Raw genomic sequence first — 20,904 nt, 5'->3', positions numbered from 1 at the left:
GCCAGAAATGTTGAGCACTGTATGTGATGGTGTGCCGTTACTATGGTTGAGTATGCGTTCTGACTTGTCATACCAACGAACCTGGCTCTTTGCGATCGAACTTCAGGTTTGGTACCCCGGAGACCCGGATTCAAGGCCGGGGTGGGATGACTGCTCTCTCCCTTTGCTACACTGTAGAAACCAGAACTTATGTTTAACATGTAAAGTAGTTACACATTTAGACAAGGATATGGTCCCAATTTGACAAGGTAAAAATCTGTTTTTTGTAGTAGTAGCCTATCCAGCTGCAGCCAGCATGACTGATAACTAACCCTAGTCTGATGAAATTAGCAGTGAAGATTCCCCCGCCACTTTTACATTTTTGGCATTTTGCATTTTGGGTATCGTCAGGAAAAAATAATACCACTTAATTACACTGTTTCCCCTAAAGCATAGTAGCATAGCCGCTACCTTTAAGAACCTGCTAAGGTTTCATGTGCTGCCGCTACACTAATTTCAATCTTGCTCTGCTGACTTCAAAACATAAAATTAGCAGGATTTATGGATCTGTGCTAAATCTTTGCAGCCTCATACCCTTGCACAAGTGGTTCTCTAGCTCAGGGGTTCCCAAACTTTTCCACGACAAAGCCCCCCAAATACCACTAGGTTCTGGCCAAGGACCCCATTAATGTTTTATTAATTAAACCCATCGACAATACTACAGCAAATGTAAAAATACATTAAGCTAATCCTAATAATTATTTTGTGAAAGATGTGAAAGACAGGCAAATAAACGGCGAGGTCATCAGCAGTAAAGTCTATGCCACTAGGCTACAATACAAGGGATCCTTATATATATCTGCATCATTTTCTACTTTAGCTTGTAGACTATTCGGTGTAAACAAGCATGAATGGATGTCATCAGTAGCGTTCTACCTTTGAAGAAAACGGGAGTATGATGGGAGGCTGCTTTTTTCCCTGTTCGCTACAGCTATAACGTTATATTTTGCATTTTCCAGCCAATCTCTTAACTGGACTAAAAGGCATATTACAGCCCTTGAATTTGATAACTAGCAACTGAAAAACTTGAGGTAAAGTAACACGAAACTGCTAACGTTGAGGTGCATGTAGTCAAGGTTTTATTCTGCATTCGTAACGTCATTCTATGGTTCACACCTGTAATGTTTTTCGATGTTGCTGTGTATTTTGTAGACAAACATTTAGGCTTCATGGTTAGAAGTAATTCTCACCAGTGCTCCTAAAAAATTTTTTTCACTCGCACGCCATAATTCTTTAGTGAGTTAAATGGACGTGCTGTCCTGTAAGTGTCCGGTGTTTTGCATCATCTCATCGGCTCCTCTGATCGGCCTTCAGAGAGTGCTCCAATCAAACTATTTTGAATGAATATCGGCCGATAATGATAGGCGGCTGATTGGAGCATCCCTACTGTTTTTATTGACATGGGAGAGATGGCGCGGAGACTGTGCAAAATAGTCTTGTTGATAATTTGTTGAAATGAAATGGGGAGACATTTCGGTTTGAAATAGCCTGCTATACATATTTTATTTGATACTCATATTTTTTTTAGGCTTATTGTAACAACCAGAGCAGAGAGGAAATAACACAATGGCTTAATAGTTATTTTTGTGGTAGAAATATCGGTGTCAGTAAGTCAGTAAGGGACTGTACGATATTTATCGGGGGGGGGGTTGCCAGACGATCGGGTTAAAAAATGTTCTGCCTGGCCCTCCCCCCTGGTCAAAAGATTTTTTCCAGGGGCCTCCCCCCGACTCAAAAGAATTCTCCTAGGCCCTCCCCCCTACGTGAACTAAATAAAACTGGTCAAAAAATGACGTTTACAAGGTTAAAACGGCCAGCAAATGTCATAAGCACACATACACACACGGGTACACACAAGTGTTGCGCGGGTTTGGTCACAAGCGGCCCGCGGTCGCCCGATATTTTAATCAATCCGACCGCGACTCGGACCGCGAATATTAATTAGGACAAAATTATACCCGACCCGCGATCCGACCCGCTTATTTACAAAATGTGTGCTTTTGGTTATAGGCTGCATGCAGTGTGACAGTAGGCCATTTCTGTAAAACAAACTATTTTATTTGCGAAACTTTATGCAGTAGAACTACACGCAGTAGGCATGCAGGACACAATGTTTGCGCAGGAGAGAGAATGAGAATAAGAGCGCAAGCACGCACGCAATCACCAAGGATTAGAACACTAAGATAAGATTTGAAGGCCATGGACATACATCTTTCTTTCGAAAACAGAAATGGTGAGGCAAGGTAGGCAAGAGAGATACATTGTAGAGGTCTGCAGAGGTCTGAAAAATCAGTACTGCTCCCGCAACATTCTGTCCCGCTCCCGCATTAATGTGTCATTTTTAGTCCCGCTCCCGCCCGCATCTGTAACATGATGTCCCGCTCCTGCCCGCTAAAGCCCACATGCAGGAGGGATAGCCTATTCCGTTTTTCTTTCTGTCTCACGAAAGGAGCACACACACCTTGTAACAATCAACCTTTTACCTTTGGCTGTGTTAACTAAAACGCACAAGGGGCTCTTTTGAAAGATTAAGCAGTTAACAATAAACACGGTCAGTTTGTTATGAGATGCCTGAAACAATGTACAAATCAGAGTGCATCCGACACTTAATCAAAACTATAGCCTAGACCACGGTATCTTCAGTTTACCAGCAGTAAAGGAAAACACGCACCAAACAATAAACCAGAAACGCGCACAGTATAGCGCTTTATATTTTCATACATTAAATGACCCACACCACCCCAAATGAATTAAATGTCCTTTGTTTTAGTCCCGAAAATAAACCTAGAAGTCCAAACTAAAGCGAAGATATCCTGTCCTTTGCCAGGACGCCCGCAAGAGTCTGTATAATCCCAACAAGGAAATGAGAAGGCCAGCTGCCTCCGGAATTGTCCCACGATGCAAACAAAAAGGTAATCCACAAAAAGGGAAAAAATGCGATGATCGGATTGCAGTTATCCCACGCAAAATAGAAAAAGGAGAAAACAATCGGTCTCACCAACTCCGGTGCATAAATCCAGCCAGCCGACTGCAAAGGCTTCCTTGACGCGTCCTCTTCTTGGTAACGCGCTGGTCTCCCCTACCGTACAAGCGGCGTTTCATTTATATTTATATCCGTAGGGATACTTTCTCTCTATTTACCCCTCACGAGAAACAGTTTACAACACTTTCAGCTGCAGCACTGAGTACTGGCGCCACACATTCAAAAATCTCCCACACGCTTGCTACTTTCTTCAGACCGCCCCACCCATTTAGCCCCCCTATATAAGTTTGGGTTAGCGCGTGATGGGCGTATTAATAACAGTGTCCCCATACAAATCACCCATATCCATACCATTATACACAGTGGAAATAAAGCATGATAAATACATATAAATAAGTACATATTCATATCACACTGATATTATATGAGACCTACAGACATATATGTAATAAATAATACTTAATTTTAAGTAATGGCACCTAAACTAATGTGGCAGTGTCACAACCTGAGAGAGACTCCAGATGTCAGTTTCTTGGTTCTGAATGTAGGCTAACAACTGAAGTAGGCCTAGTGTGGTGCCTTCTTCCTCAGTCATGCTTTCGATTTCGAGTTTTGACAATGAGCAGCAGGAACAAATTGTGAAAGAGAATACGCACGCAGGCACGCAACTAGGCTACTTGTTGTTTTCTTTTACTCGGCTATCTATATATGGTTATCGGGCGGGGTAGTGATGGGTGTGTGCGTACCATAGCATTAATTCCTGCAGGCGCCCCTGCTGCAGGCTGCCCGTTTTGGCTGTCATACTTTTAAAAGGCTTCGCAAGAAGTAGGCCTACATAGACCACAACTACTGTCATCTTCTTTAAGAACTTTTCCCAATATTTCCCATAGCTTATATCGCTTTTCCTGAAGGGGTGTCTTTATTATTTTAACTCGCGTCTTCAGCTTCTTTACTGTTGACTTTACTGTATTGATGCTAGCCTTCTCGTGATATTTTTAAGTAGGCCTATTTGTAGAAAATATATATTTAATTAATTTTAACTGACCCGCCCGCAAATGACCCGAATATCATTAAAATATTTTGTTTATGACGCATAACTGCGGGTGACCGCTTAATTTCGGGCAGACCGCGCAACACTGCTAGACGCCATGTTTAAAAACCTGCAAGCTTATGAGGGGGGTTGTGGGAGATTCAGGTAGGGTTGCGACTTTTTGGACTCGCCCACTCTGTCAAAGAGACATGAATCATGATTTGGCTACAAACCTTTTAAAATATTGAAAACGAATCATTGATCAGGGAAAAAAAATATCATGGATCAGGAAAAAATATTTTTCCTCAGCCCTCCCCCCAGGCCAAAAAAATTCTCCTGGGCCTTCCCCTGTTTAACAAATTCTCTTAGGCCCTCCACCCCCTGACGACCGGCCCTCCCCCCCCGGTAAATATCGTACAGTCCCTAAGTACAACCCCAGTTCCAAAAAAGTAGGGAGGTTGTATAAAATGACAGAAAACAGAATGTGATAATCTGCAAATCTAGTAAACCCGTATTTAGCTATAAATAAGTTCTAGACAACATTACAACGTTGAAAATTACAAATTCGTAGCCTGACGTCATCCTACTCAATTCTAGTCAGAATTACAGTCTGATACTGCTCCATTGGTATGTGATTATGGTGCGTGTTTCAACCGATACAAGGGTTCTTCTCCACAAATGCCGCCGCCTTCTCCACAAATGCCTTAACATTGTTTTCTGGTTATTGCGCTGTCAATATCTTGTACAACAGACGTGATAGCGAAATCTAAATGTTTACCTTTTATCAACAGTGTTTTTGTTAGGAAGAACCGGGAAGAATGAAACACTTTTTATTTAAATGTCACTTACAAAGACATTGTACCATACTGAAAGCTAATATTTTGTCACTAGCAACCTACATCTGTCCTCTGTCACAGTTGCATTTTCAGCTCTGAACAAAACCGTTCAGGAGTTCTGGTCCAAGTCGTGACAATACCTACTGTATGCACCCCTACATTTTAATACTGCATATACTGTATGTACATGTTTTTATTGAGTAAAACAATCCTGTCCTGTTGATTTGTTTGTACTTTAGGGAAAAGAAAATGTCTCGGGCTGGTGCATTGAAGGTTTTGGATCATAGCATGATAGGCCCTGAAGGACATGACAACTGCCATAAGTTTGTTGATATCCTGGGTTTGCGAACCATCTTTCCCCTTTTCATGAAAACTCCAAAAAAGATGAAGAAAGCTGGGATATCAGAAAAGGAACATGAAGGTATCTTGTACTATGTAGAACACACCTTGTACTATGTAGAAGACGCCTTGTATTTAAAGTAATTTAATATTATCTTATAGCCAAAAGTCTTAGCCATCATCTTTGATCTCAAGGCTCTTCATAGCTCATTTCAAACTTACTTTGGTGACAAAGCTAGCCATTGATCTGTAGATTGACCGTCTGATGGGTGCTTTGTTTTCAGATGACTAATAATTGTGGTTGTTGCATTAATTCATGATATGCTAGCTTTACCTGTCAGATTTTGCACTACACCTCTTTTTTTGGTTTGTTTTTAAGTAAAATCCACCACAGCAAGACTCGTGCATTGTTCTAGCAGCAGCTGAAGTATAATATCACTTGTGAATGTTTCCCATCAGAACATGCGTGTTCCATCATTGCCTCCATGCTAAGGAATTTGAAAGCCCAGCAGAGAGCAAGGCTCCTTAGCAAATTCACTGAGAATGACTGTGAAAAAGTAAGTATTAAATCTCAATAGTTGTCTGAATCATATATTATTGGGGGCCAAGCAGAGAAGCTGTGAAGGCACAAAGCATTATTTTTTTTAAAACTTTTTTATTATTATATTATGTATAGGTTTAGTCATTTTTTTTTTTTTTTTTAACTGAAAGAAAGGGACACTGAAAGACCGGGCTGCACAAAACTCGGTGGGCATGTAACCTACAAGTATGACACAGAACAATTGATTTTCGTTTTGATACGTCGCTCACCCACTGCCCTGGACCCCCCAAAAGGAGGGTAGGGCGGACACCGTTATCTCTGAATGTTTCGAGAACCGTAGGGGCTAGGATGACCAAAGTTTTGTTGTATGTTGGTCTCAAGGAGCCATCTCAATGCACACGAGGTATTGAAGTTTGGACTCTGGCTAGGCCACTCTAAAATGTTGATATTGTTCTCTGTTAACCATTTCTTGCCTTGTTTAGCTGTATGTTTTGGGTCATTGTGTAATTTAATGGTCCAATGCCGTCTATTGGGGTAAGTCTCTCGGCACACTGCCTAATCTTTTCTTCCAGAATATAAATGTAGTCCCTTGTTTTAGTGTTACCGTTTACTTTAAGAAGGTCATCAGGTCCCCCTGACATCCCAAAAGAATAATTTTCTCACCCCCACACTTGAAATGGACATGGCTTCATTGGGGTTTAACCCTTAGAGCCCCCATTATTCTCTGTTAAATTGCTCCAGAACGGTTTGTCGCAGCGAGATGAAACCTTTATTGCGTGACAGAGCAGAAGTGTGGCTTTCCAACGAGACTAGGCACATGTTGGTACGATCAAGTATGAAAATTATGAAATATATTATAAAATCGTTGGACCAAGCCGAGGGCAATTTCCCCTGTCTGTAATCATTGCCTGAGAGGAGCAGAAAGACACCCCCATCTGAAAGAAACTTAGTGCATGTGCAAGTAAAATTCTTCAAAAGCAATCAGTAATTTACATCATTCAACAGGTTATAATTGAACATTGAATGTATTTAAGAAAAAAAGGGGTGGGGTATTGTGGATTAAGGGATAGAATAGACCCTTACAACAACAGATGGCCATACGCTTCTATCTACTGTAGCCTATATCCGGGTGAATGGAATATGTTGATATAACATGAGGGAGAGATGTATTTTTTCATAAAATGCCAAATGGTAATGATTGAAAAGAGGTAATAATAGATCAGCTATGATCGAAGAGACACTGAATATAAGAAAATGGACAACATATCCACATCAGTCTGTGTCAACACAAGTATCATAGATCAGGATTTGTTTCTAAACAGGGCCGGTGGGAGGCAATCCTGCGCCCTAGGCATAATAGGAATATGTTGCCCCCGTGTTCGTAGACTGTGTGCCACTTTCGATTGTGTGCTACCTCATCCCATGGCTGCAGCTTTTAAATCGGGGCTGTGCTCAATGTGTGGGGGGGCTCAACGTTGCTACTTTCCAGTGCTACCGGACCGCACAGAAAAATAATAAAATGTTGCAGGACAATTGCGACTGGGCCTCACAAAAAAAACGGGAGCCTACAATTAAGCAATTAGGCTTTTGTGTTACAAACATATTGTTATTACAGACTATTATAGAGAAATCTGACTACCTAGTGAATATGATGCCGTCTGTTAGGTTTGCATTTAAACGTGACAATAGGAACGCACTTCGGGTGTCACTTTCTTATATCACCCCGTGATGGGACCGTCTTATTGCGGGGAAATGAGCTTAGGGCTCCCACTGATTCGGTGACATGGTGAGATGCAGATTTTACCTTAATACATTGTGGCGCCCTCTGCTACGTTCCACTGCAAGCAATCTGGCGGTTCAGGTTGAAGATCAACACCCTCCTCAAATACCGGAGAAAAGGTTTTGGAACAAATTTCCAAACTTTTTACCTGTGCACTTTTCTGTATTCTGTAGCACCAGGCTTTGAACTTTCCATTAAAAATCACAAAAAATTGTTTTGAAGGGATGCCCCCTTTAGTTCATAAATGTCACATACGTCACCACCTGAGTTAGCAGTTCTGTAAATGAGGACCACTGTGCGCAAACGTATATCAATCCTTCAACAGACAGATGCTCACATGCCCGAGTCGCAGCAGTGCTGCACCACAGGAAGTCGATTGTTACTAGGCTGTGAAACAAAATCAACTAGAAACTAAAGATGCAGCAATGTTTCTCTTTGTCAAAGCACTTCAAAGTGACCTTTAGGATGTAGCATGGTCGTGGCATACCTGAACGGTTTTATCTATACTGTCATTAAGCTCATGAATTAAATATTTAACCCAATTTTAACTCAGCTGTTGGTATTGTCCATGTGTAATGTATGTCCATTTTTTTAATTTGTAAAAAAGTTGGTAGATGGTAGAGAGAGAATGCTTTTTGATGTTCCGTTTTCATTGTACCTAGGAGCTTGTTTTGTTTGTTTGGACTTGGCACAGGTTGTATGGGAACTCCCACTAGTGGAAGTATAATGCAGTGCTTTTACAAGATTATTAGGTTGTGGATGATTCGTGTATTTGTTTTATGCCCCCTCCAGGTTGACAGATTAATGGAGATGCACTTTAAATATATGGAATCTGTGCAGCTAGCAGACAAGAGGATTGAAGGCGAGAAACATGTAAGAACACACAACACCTACCATTAATTCAGGTTGTTATAAACATGCTCTGTAAATGCTCAATTATACCACTAGAGTTTGCATTAGAGCACCAGCATCTTGGACCAATGCAAATGCTTTATTGGTCACACATGTGGCTTTTCTTCAGTCGCACCTCCCCCCTTTTGTTCTCCGCAAAGTGTTGCAAAGCCCAGGGAAAACAGCTGCTTAACACACAAGATCACAACTGACCTCAAAATTAGTCCTTGAGCCAGAGGGATTTGTCATTAATAGCTGAGGGGAATAAGCCTCATAGTGATTTTTGCTAAGGTATACAAGGAGTCAAGTAAGCTTTGTCATTACTACATTTTCATTTATTTCAAGCACAGAAACTTTAATAATGGATAAAGTCAGGTTCAAAATTCTTTTTGTTTTTCAGATTGATGAGATATTAAATTGAATTGTTATTAGAGCATTACATTGCAGTGTAATGTAGAAGTTAACCCTTCGCAGACTGCACGGAACAGTTCATTTTTTCAGACTTGATGGTCTTGTGGCACAAAAAGGCTTATTGTGTAGTTATGCTACATGGCAATATGAAATATACCCACCATTGTAATCAGGAGAAATAGCCCTTTAAAATTAATAATAAGAAAAAATAATTAATACGTTTGAGGGGAACCCACATCATTTTTAAAACATATCTTCAAAATTCACCCCCCAAAATATCAGTTTGTCAAGATGTTTTCATTTTTCTTAGAAAAAAAAAAAAACAATCATTTTGTCACCTTTTGTTCAAAGGTTAGGGTAAATGTATTAATACCTAAACATTGCAGTTAAAAGTTGAATCTTTAAAGAGTAGAATGTTTTTACTCTCAAATTCAATTCAAAACACTTAATTCGTCCCCAAGGGGCAATTTGCACAACCACATAGAGTAGTACACAGATAAATAACATAAAACTACATAGAAGTGTATAAAGCAGTGGTCCCCAAACTACGGCCCGCCACCTCATTTTGGGTGGCCCCCCAAAACATGTCCGTGGTATATAGCAACCGGCCCGCACGGGAGTATGAAATCGTCAAACTATAACATCCACAATTTCCCCCATTCATTCTCTATGGCGAGTCTTAACAGTACACATGTAATACTCTTTTTGTCCACTGGTGGTTATTTTGGCGCTGTTCCGCGTTTGCTATCAAAAACGGAATGAAATGTAGGCCTACCTGCAAACAACGTAAGAGGCCTATGCTGACTGCATCAGTGCTTAAAGTATTGTAAAAGTTTATCAATTAATTGTTGATAACTAACTTCTATTCAAGTCATATTTCTGAGACTTTCTGGGATAATTATTTCTATTTTGTATTCACTCGTTCAAATGTTCATAGGCCTACAAAGAGGTCACAAGTTCAGGTGAGTGAAAGTTAGAATGGTGGTCATTTCAGACCACTTCAGCGCTTCATAAAATTCTCATAGTTTGAGAACTTTACATTTTCAGAGTTCACCCATTTTTAATAAAATATACTTTTTGGAATGCAAAAGTCTTTTTATTAGTATTATTTAATTTGAGTTACGTTTTACACTGATATGGCATGATGGCAATATAAACACAGCTAACAATGGTATTAAATTGCAATAGCCTATAGATTAAATGTAATGGAATATTCAACTAAGGTAGACTGCTGTTGTTCACAGCACTAAGCTATTTATGGTTACTGATATACTCCGAGTCTCTGGCCCCCTCTTAGAGCCAGGCATAGTAAGCTGGCCCTCGGAAGAAAAAGTTTGGGGACCACTGGTATAGAGGCTGTAAAAAAATAAACGTACATAAAAACAGATACTTACATTGCACTATAAATTGCACTGTGCCTGTTAAACACTATACATGCACCAGGTCACTAGAGTCTGGATAGGCTGTGTAACAGGGGCGGGCTACTGGAAAGGTTATTTAGTGTTCAGGAGTTGAACAGCCATAGGCACAAAGGTTGCCTGCCTACAGCCTAGGTTGCAGAGTCATATCCAGAGGGTAGCCACTCAAAGGAAGGGAACAGGGCATGTGAGGGGTCAGCTAAAATCCTGCCAGCCAGCCTGATCATCTGCTGCTCGTGTACCAAACAGGAAGGGGCAAAGTGGTTACAGTCGTAGCTTATATGCTTATTTGTTATTTAGTTTCTTAGATATTATTAGTATTCCATGTGACTGAACAACTTAATGACCTGCCTGAAAATACTTCTTACGGATCTAAACACTTTACCTGCACATGCTACATCAGAGGTCCTCAATAGGTGGACCGAGGTCTGGGTCGGACCCTGACGTGATCCTATCCGGACCCAAACCATAACTATTGAGATTTTCACGGAATATTTCAAAAGCTGTGATAAATGTTTTGTAGGCTATAACAATAAGAGTTTTAACTTCAGTAGCTTCCATCATCTCGCTTACTGCTACTCAACCAATCAAAACTGTGCATTCTGATAAAGTCGAGTCATTGAGTTACTATGGTGAAGAGACTCACTGACAGCCTGACGGAAAACGAAAAAGAGGAGATGGGATGAGAAACAATCAGATGAATAAGTAAGTTAGCGATAAGTAAGTTATTTTGAGAACAGAGCTTTTAATAACGATTGGACCGACTCTAATACTGTACGGGCCATACCATGACAATGAGTCAAAAGCGCATCGTCACTCGTCGAAAGCTTATTAAAATTTAGTAGGATGTGTCCAGTCCACATTGGGAGGGTTTTCATTATCAAACGTCGAGCGCATGGCGCAACAAGGTGTTCCTAGGTTTTTTAATCAGTCATGGGTGTGTTTGGGGCGTATAACATCATTTAAACCAATGAGAATGACATGTCATTCCCTTTAACGGCGCAAAGCGCGATGTCAAATAAATGCATCGGTATCTTGACATTCAACGGCGCATTTGAAGGAGGCTGCTTGCGAGACCGTATGGAATAGTCATTTCACTAAACCATGCTTTACTAAAACCTAACATAGCCTTCACGCATTTGCACTCCTCTATTATTTGAACTCATTGGCAAAGTGAAACTAACTTCACCATGGTGTCCGTCAACGACAAGACATTTATATGCAGTTACTTTCACTATTGACTGACAATGGGTTACCATCGAAAACATAGGCTGGAAAAAGCAACACTTAATATTGCTCAAATGATTATCCTGCAGAGGAGTTGCTTATATCTCGTGACAATGCGTCTTCAGCTGTGCTGCATACGTGTCTCTCGCCTCTCCCCTAATCACTTTTAACCATCATTACCAATTTGCAAATGAAGGTGAATAACTACTCATCATGAGATGTACAGTATTTCATAATATCTTTATTAGTGGGTTTGATCCAGCAAGCCCACTATTGTTCTTAAGTTTTCTTATTAGTGGGTTTGATCCAGCAAGACCGCGCGAAGCGCTGTCTCATCTTTTTTTTTTTTTTTTTTTTAAGCCAAACCATGTTCATATAGGTCATTTAAAAAAAAAAAAAAAAAAAAGTATTTCCCCAATCCATTCAGCCCAGTTCAATGCCCAGCTAGCTCCATTCAAACCTAGTCATGTGTACAGTTGTATAGATTATAACATTAAGAAACACACATTCATACAGATATTATGCACATCCACGCAACACTACTATTCAAGTTACTCATCGCTGCCCGGCAAGAAGTCCACAATCAATTCAATTGTCTTGCCACGATCTGTGGAACTTACAGACAACGTTAAATTACTATAGGTTCTGTATGTTATTTAAAGCCGACCTAACGATGAGTCCCTTCATGACGGTGTGTTGCAATGCATTCTGGGTGCTGTGCTGTGATTAGACTAAAAATCAGTTTATTAAAAAGAAAAACGGTACCGTTCACGTCTCGTTCACATATACAGACGGGCGCCATCTTGGGAAAACACAACTCTCTGGGATGTGGCGTAAATCTCGCGTGAAACCTTGTTGCCGGAACAGCAGGGAAGAGGCAACAGGATAGCAGCACGAAAGATACACAGGATACACACGGAATTCGAACGAATTTGAAGACATCAAAGAACGAACCCTTTTAGTTTGATGGACGTCCTTATCAGTCTATGGTCTAACTTATGAACGTGTCGGGTCAACGTCAACAATAAGTAAGTTAGGCTAACGTTAGCTATTTGCTGTTGTTAACATGCTAAGCATTGAAAATGAATGCGTTAGCAATAGCCACTGCTTTTTTTGAGCTGACAAGCCCTGGAAATGCGTTAACGTAATCAGCCAAATTGACTTCAGAGAATGTCTAATAAGGGGAGAACTGCCACTCTCGGAAAACTTCCGGTTTCTGAACTGGTTGCAGTTCCTTCTGTGGTTCCACATGAGGGCGCTCGTCCACGAGTGCAGAATGCATGGAGGTCTATGGAGCTGTACCCCTCAAAATCCACTTTTCTCGGGATCATTTTTTTTTTTTCAAGTAATTTGAGTATTGTATTCGAAAGGGGAGGCAAAGAAAATACACTTGGTTGAGTATTATATTTTTTAAAGTCACTTAATTGTTCTAAAAAACCTTTAAAATGTGTCAATGACGTCATTCATTAGCACAATGCTAGCGTGTTATGTGCAACAACGACCCAACCTGTAAGAAATCAAAAGGACATAAGTACTGCTCATTCAACTTTTTGACCTATAACCCATGTTAAAGTTATACAAACTACAATGAAATCTGAGATTTGTCAACGACAATCAGGTGAAAGAGACAAATTTAGCCGTCTAGCTCCATTGACTCCCATTCATTCTGCACTCATGGTGGCGATCGCCCCCAGTGGAACTCTGGTGGAACTGCATCCAAAATTCAGTACAATGGGACTTAATACGGAGTGGCAAGGCTCTCCGTAGACAGGCTCTGCTCACTTCTTAAGACCCTTGGTATGGTGTTACAACGATGTGGAGTCGAAATGTAAGTTGTTAGTATGGTTTTAATGTGTAAACAGACCAACCGCGATTTTGCAATGAAGTGAATGGAGTCATTTTAGGTACTACTTTTACGAGGTCTGTAGTTCTGTCAAAATGTATCTTATCTTTGAACAGACTACATGGTTATCTTCCTTAGACTTCGTAGATGTAGTTACTACAATTTGGTGGCGAAATTCGAAATGTAATATGGTTTTAATGTGTAAACAGAACAACCGCGATTTTGCGAGCTAGAAAAAAGGAAGTGAATGAATTAATAGTTACTGCTTTTCTGAGGGCTGGCGTTCTCATAAAATCGACGTAATCTTTGAACAGACTACATGGTTATCTTCCTTAGACTTCGTAGATGTAGTTACTACAATTTGGAGTCGAAATTCGAAATGTAATATGGTTTAAATGTGTAAACAAGACGCCTGATGTTTAAAATATGTTAATGCAAGGATTAAAGTTCTCCGTCGTAGGACGGATTTCCGTCAATTTGATTTTAGAAATGTCATATTTGAGATCGATGCAGATACATGATGAAAAAAAAAAAGGGGGGGGGGAGGAGGACCATCACCTTTGCTTTTCCTTTTTTAAGGCAACTACAAATATTAGGTCCGACGAATTAATGTGTGTGATGGTAAATGTTTAAAGACCTAATAGTGTTCTTGAGAACTTTCTGTGTCTCAATCAGTGACCGCTCAAGAAGATAGCCATGAGTTTCGCTTTGTTTATGTTGTAGCTACACACTTGTCTCGGGCGTTTGCTTAAAAAAAAAAACACGTATGGAGGACTATAACGGTCTAAAAGTTGGATTATAGTGACACATTAGAGACAGCTGATAAGGTTGGCCAATCCGTTTAACTTTTTTGGGTATGATCTTGTGAGCTCTATGTGCAAATTCGGAGAAGAAGCGTAGGCTGTGTTCTTTCCGTGCAACAATGTAGACCATTTCTTACTATCGCGAACTCTTGTCAGGGGAGGTCATTCATTTTGGGTGTCACCTATGACTTGAACAGATAGCCTGCAATGCCACCCGATGTAGGCTACTATTATTGTTACAGTTTTTAATCAATGCAACTAACATTATGTGTAAAGCGACACAATATAAACCGTAGCCTATGCAATTTATTATCCCGTCTGTTATGACAATGTTTTTCTCAATTTGCGACGGAAGGTTTTGACTGGGCGTGTTAGCATAAAAAAAAAAATAATATCACTGTCATCATCGCGAACTGTTGAGGTGGTTGTTGATTGACGCACAGACAGCCTTGTAGCCTATTTTGCTTAGGCCTCACTTTTAACGACAGTAGGTTGTGAGTGTATGTTGACAAAAAATAAAAAATGACGTTAGTCCGCACACTGAAAACTCCTCATAAAAAAGATTTTAATCACCACATGTGACGTTTCGGGCTGAATGCCCTTCAGACATGAAGACAGCAAGGAGACAAGGCACTTACACACACACCCATACACACACACCAATCAAACAGTCACCTGACAAATCACCTGTTACAGGTTATTATCTTAAGTGCAAAGTGTTTTTGTTTTGTTTTGTTTTGTTTTGTTTTTGTTGACAAAAAATAACCATACAATTAAAATAGTCAACTTAAAACTTTGCTATAAAATATTATTAATTTATAGCACAAAACCATAACCAGTAGGCCTACCAGAACCTCGCATATTAGCGTCATGATTTGTGTGCGTCTATTTGGCAAGGCCACTAGCTGTCATGGATGCGTTGTTGCTAAAGGAAGGCAAGGCAGGTGTCAAAAGTTAAAAAAATAAATGGAGATGGGCAGCTGTTGGAAACGGGGGAGAACTAAACAAGCCATGGTGTAAAGAAATTAAAGTGCCAGGGGTTTGCTTTTGCGCGGTTCGCTACAAGAAAATTATTTATGGATGCAATAGGAAAACGTTTTAGCACGCCACCAATCAGAAGACCGCCATAAGGTTAACGTTCGTGCACTTCAGGACATCTTCCTTACCTGGTGCAACTAGCCACCACAACAGAGGTAGGCTACATTTATCTATGGTTGACCGTTTTTACGTTTAGAAAGTAGGCTACTGTACGCATGTTCTTTCATAGCGCAACACGACCTGTCCCTCACCATATCGCAACCTCTTGTCAACCTTATACAGTCTGTTGCTGAGGACAAAAGCACCGTCTCCAGATTGTCGTTATCAAATGCGCAGACCTCCTGCATGAGCACACACAGACTGAGAGACTGCTCATAGGAAAACTGAGTTGTCTGTAAAACTCAAAATTACCATGTTTTCATTAAATGCGGATGAGGCAACAAATGGAAATATGAACAATATCTAGAATGTTCTGATTCGTTACTTTGATGAGGAAATGTGAAGTCTTGCGAACTTGATTTTATAGATTTTACTTGGTGTTGAATTGCATATTAACAAGAAAAAAATCTCCCCTTTAAACACTTTTGGCCTGAAGTAATTAAATACGAGTGTGTTAAAGCCTTTCTACAATATTGCTGCAGTAGAAAAGAACAGCAATGGCTAATCAGCAATGGTCAGGGATGGTACTAAAATATATTTTTGTTCAGGAAAACTCAATCTCAATCAAGAACACTCAATTCGCCTTATTCACATGGCGGCCATTGGCGGCTAAAACGAGGCTACAGGGTACACAAACCATAGGATTGTTATGTTCTATGCATTCACCTGTAGGTGGCATTAATTATAGTAAGTGTACCCTGTAGCCTCGTTTTGGTTTAAACAATGGCCGACGTGTGAATAAGGCGAATACTCCCTTTACTTCGCTGTTTGCATCTTTTTGTACATTAAAAACCAATAGGTCGCGACCGCAAAAGGGGTGCTATCTCTATAGGTAGATATGAACAGCGTATGACTTAGGGCCTGAAAAAAGTTCAGTCAAACGATTTTTTTTCACTTTAATCCCTGGTTAATGAATGGACACAGTATTATTGTGTACAGTAATGGGCTATCAGTAGTATGTAAACAGTTCATGTGTTATGTGATTTACATAAACTAGTAAACAACAGAAATGTTAAGCTGGTATTGTGTTTCCTGAATTCTTACATTCAGGCATTCAAATGAAATGTAATTAAATAGCATATATACTCTATCAGTGTATGATGCTTGCATGAGGGAAACATCCCAAAACAACGGCACCTATATAATTGCTGTTGTTTTGAGAAGTATTTCTCATGCAAGCATCATGCAACAATGCGAAAACAATGAAACTATTGTAGGCCTAATTATATTTGGCTATATATAGCTTATTGGATGTTTCGTTAATGCAGATAACTTTTGATCCGTGTGCCCGATTTTCATAAATGAGGTACCGTTGGAATCCTTGGATGAGGCCGAGTTCCATGCCCCAGATCAAACCCACTCTTGCAGTTCCTCGGAACCGCAAATCTAGTTCTAATTATGTTTCCTATTGTAATCGTGCAATTTGTAATGTTTTTGCTTGGACGTGGCTGGTGTGCGTTCATGGATGATGGGTGCACCCGCCAATATGACTGTTGACAATGCGCTCTTAAAATAACATATAAACAACTCGCCATAGACTTCTGACCAGGTGTACAATAGCGATTTTTAGACAATGTGTTAAGCCACTCCCTAAGTTGTTAATTACCACACCCCTGGGCGCACTGTTTAAAAATTAAACGTGCAAAATAAGGAATTAAACTTTGCGCTGGGTGGAAAACGAGTTTTACGCCATGCGCCAGTGTGCAAAATACAGCCCTACATGTTTATATTCTGAGACCGTAGCAATTATTAAAAGCGGCAATTTCAAGCACCACTTATAGACAAAGCATAAGTTGAATAACTTTAATGCAAAAGTTTTAAACAAATATGTGCAGCATATTTAATAGGATTTAATAGTTATTTAGCTAGTCGTCTTCTATGCGTCCTTGCTTTCACAATTGTGAATGTTTTATTTGGATTGTGCAGGCCGAGTTGTCCGTGTCCATTGAGCGGGAGAGGGGGGCAAGGAGAGGGGGTTTATTTCTATACTGTTTGGTAAAGTTGCACGCATAGTCTACAATGAAAGCAACGAGGGGTACGAAATTATGATTTATTTATTTATTTTTGGACAACGTAGGCTACCGGTAAGTAAAGCATGGAGATGTGTGTTGCTTATGCGCCCGCTTAAGCTGCAAAGCACTACTTGAACCACTAGAAAGGGTGTGTCACGGTTCTGCTTTTTCACACCGCGACACAGGTTTGAGGATATGAGTGTCGCGATTTTGGTTTCGAATCGCATATCGTTACAGCCCTATTATTTACCTTTTTATTTACTAGATTGAGATAAATATTTCTGTAACAAAAATACACCAACATTGTTGTGTGGCAATAAAGTATCTATCCATCTATCTATCTTAAATATTGCTATCTCAGGACATTGTGCGTCGAGGAGAAATACTGGATGATGGGATGGAAGAGGAATTCTACCTACGGCGTCTTGATGCAGGCCTTTTTGTGCTCCAACTCATTTGTTACATCATGATGGAGATCTGCAACGCGGGGATCCCACAGGTACACCTTACCAAAACACTGAAAACGGTGATTTTCACAGCAAGATGTATTTTTACAAGTGACTATTTAGACATGCCTGACTGTCTATTTAGAGAAAGACATGTATGTCATGGATGTAAATTCACAAACTTCTCTCCACAGGCTGTCTTATTAAAAGCATAAATTCAGTTTCTCCATGTATGCCATTAATCCTGATCACTAACATCACTGACTAAATAAATACTGGTCAATTATTCATGCAAATTCAACCGCTAATGCTAACACACAATATGGGTGTTAATACCTGTGGCTGGCTGGTTTGCATTTGTATTGAGTCCATTGCAGATGATTGATTTTTTTTTTAATTGTTTGTCAGCCAAATCAAGGTTGGAGGGATGTCTTTTCCAGTAATTATGACCACCGCTAGTGGCAGTTTAGTCAGATTTTGTTTTCTTCCGGATTTCTTTTCTTCAGTAATTTTGTGTCAACAATTCCCGGGACACTGAAAGACCGGGCTGCATTTAGCCCCACAAGGATACGGAACTATTGATTTTTGTTTTGATCCGTACATTTAGTGACTGTACACAAATCGGCTTGCAGATCGTGATGTTGAGTGAAGGGTTGTCGGATGAAGTTGAAATGTCAGAGGTATATTTCTGTATAAAACAGACCATTGCTATGTATAATTGGCCGCTGACAATGACGATGGGTTTTGTGCATCTAATTCACATCTTTTATTCATATCACTCCGCAAGTAGCCTAGTCGGTTCACTAGTTGATTTCATTGAAAGTGAAAGCCATAGACTGTATATATAGAACTGGACAGTGTGGTTGCATTCAGCAGTGTTCTATGGAATTGAAGCCGCCGAGGCGACGCCATCTTGGAAAATTTGCAACCAATTTGAAGTGCGGCTGTGCAGCAGAAGTTGAAGCATGCGCAGTGAAGAGGAGTCGCGGTCAGGCACGCCCACTCAGTGAGTTAAACACGCCCCTTGTCGAGTGAAACCCGCCCCCTTCTCCTTTCCACAACACAGGTCGATAATGAGGTCGACTCGGCGCCGAAGGCTAGCTGGCTGAATGAATTTAGCGGCTGTGAGTTAGCTAAACAGCACAAACAACAGTCTTCGGTTTGTTCTTGTCTGGTAAGTTTGGGTATCAACTGAAAAGTTTTTTTGTCTATTGTTCTTAAATACGTCTAAGAGAGCTTATTATGTTGATTACAGACTGAGAAATTAGTATGGTGAATACTAATCCGCTAACAACAGAAATACGGACAGCGAATTACATGCTAACGTTAGCAGCTACATTAACGTTACTGTAAACGGTAGGCTAAATTGGTCATTGAGGTGAAGATTAGCAAACAGCTCCCGTAAGAGTCGATGCATGTTTAGTCGGTTTTATTAGTTTTTGCTGTTTTCAAATATCTCAATCTGAATGTATGCCATCTCAACATGGAGTAACCATTGACTGTACATGGAGATTACACAGTCAGTACAGTTTATGATGTGATAAAGCAACATAAGTTAACGTTATATGAAGCATGGACCTCATCAACTTGTCATATTAATGTAACTAGCCTACAAGCCAGTTTACCAACGTTGCATTTTTTCTAACGTTAACGACAAAGACACCTCCGTTAGAGCTACACCTGTGACGGTAGGTCGGTAGTTGTAGACCGCATAAGTGAATGATCGATAAATGAAACGCCTGCATTAAACACTACGCCAAGAACCAGTCACAAATTCCCAGGGATATCGGTGAAAGTAACACCTCAATTTATCATCTAACGTCCATGATCAGTCATACTGATAACGTTATTTTTCAAGCTGACGCAAGTTGATAATTCACATATTTAAATATAGAATTTAATATTAAAATCGCATGTTTAAATGTGTAGTTAACATTAGGTAGGCAGTGACATTTATTGCACACATATATTTAATTAATTGGTATTACTAGTGGTGTTGAGTGCCTCATTATATGCTTTGTAATATTGTAAAATTGTCTGACTAACTTTATTGTAACTTTCCTTTTTGCAGATAAGGTATGGGTGATGGCTGAATGTACTGGAGGTGGCGGCAAGGAGGTCTCCATTAGTCTGCAAGGGAATGCCTACGTGAAGTTGTTTGGCTGGGGTGGTCTGAGGTGGCATGTCCTCCCCCTTTCTCCAAGTTCCCAGACATTCATCTCCCTGACACCACCCACTGTCACTGGATCAACCTGAAGCCCCTTATACATGGGACATGGCACAGCACCACTACGAAACACATGACTTTCAATAACTTGCGTGGCACCAAGATAGGTCTGCCGCTGCTCTGAACCTTCTGTTAACTTGACATCATTCATACTTGAGGCTGTACACATCACTTTGTTTCTATTTTCTTTATTGATGCCACCCAGACTTCAACTTTCTGTATGCCCCTGAACTCACACAAATTGTAAATTGCAATGCGCCATTTAACCAGTGGTGTAGTCTAGTTAGCTGTAGTGGTGGGTATACTGTGAGCAATCCTTGCCTATTTTAAATGGGTATACTGAGATGGTGATGCTTTTTAAGTGGGTTTACTGTGTAGTCCTGTTATTTATTATTGCCCCCCCCCCGCCTCATTTTCATTGTTTATATTTAATTAGGCTATTGATTGATCCCTGTTAAATTTAAGTATTATATTGTTTTGTATTTGTGTATGGCTTTGGACAAAAGTGTAACCTAGCCATCATAATGTGGTATTTTCTTATGCACTTGAAGCAAAAAATAAAAATATGTTTCTTTAAATGTAGTACCACTTTAAACACATGACTCACTGAACAGCAAAGTAGCTTCCTGATTATGTGTAAAATGTCTACAAAGTATCCTGATGTAGTAGGTCCATGTTATCATATTTTTACAGCTGACATGAAGGCTGCAATATTACATTTTTGATTTATAATGGAGCACCCTCTCTGGTGAAAGACTAGTACTAGCAACCCTGTGGTAGAGTCATACGATTACAGACATATTGAGAGAGCCTATGATGAGTTGTCACAGTTTTCAATTTAGACGTATTGAAATGGGGTATGTCTACGGGAGGATTTACAC

General features: G+C 40.1%; 1 protein-coding gene across 2 annotated transcripts in view; it reads left to right on the top strand.

The window, feature by feature from the left end:
• ctnnbl1 (catenin, beta like 1) overlaps positions 1-20,904 on the top strand; it is an 88,699-nt gene that overhangs the window by 54,142 nt on the left and 13,653 nt on the right. Inside the window, exons 11-14 of one of the 2 annotated variants that reach the window (XM_048241724.1) lie at positions 5,128-5,309; positions 5,687-5,784; positions 8,341-8,421; positions 17,712-17,849. In XM_048241724.1, the coding sequence (XP_048097681.1) occupies positions 5,128-5,309; positions 5,687-5,784; positions 8,341-8,421; positions 17,712-17,849 (499 nt within the window). Of the gene's footprint in view, positions 1-5,127; positions 5,310-5,686; positions 5,785-8,340; positions 8,422-17,711; positions 17,877-20,904 lie in introns of both variants that reach the window. The other variant, XM_048241723.1, reaches the window with a different exon arrangement.

The sequence above is a fragment of the Alosa alosa genome, chromosome 4, assembly GCF_017589495.1.
Source record: "Alosa alosa isolate M-15738 ecotype Scorff River chromosome 4, AALO_Geno_1.1, whole genome shotgun sequence".
Taxonomy (NCBI): domain Eukaryota; kingdom Metazoa; phylum Chordata; class Actinopteri; order Clupeiformes; family Clupeidae; genus Alosa; species Alosa alosa.
Note: the sequence above shows the minus strand (reverse complement) of the source record. Positions and strands in the feature narration are given on the sequence as shown.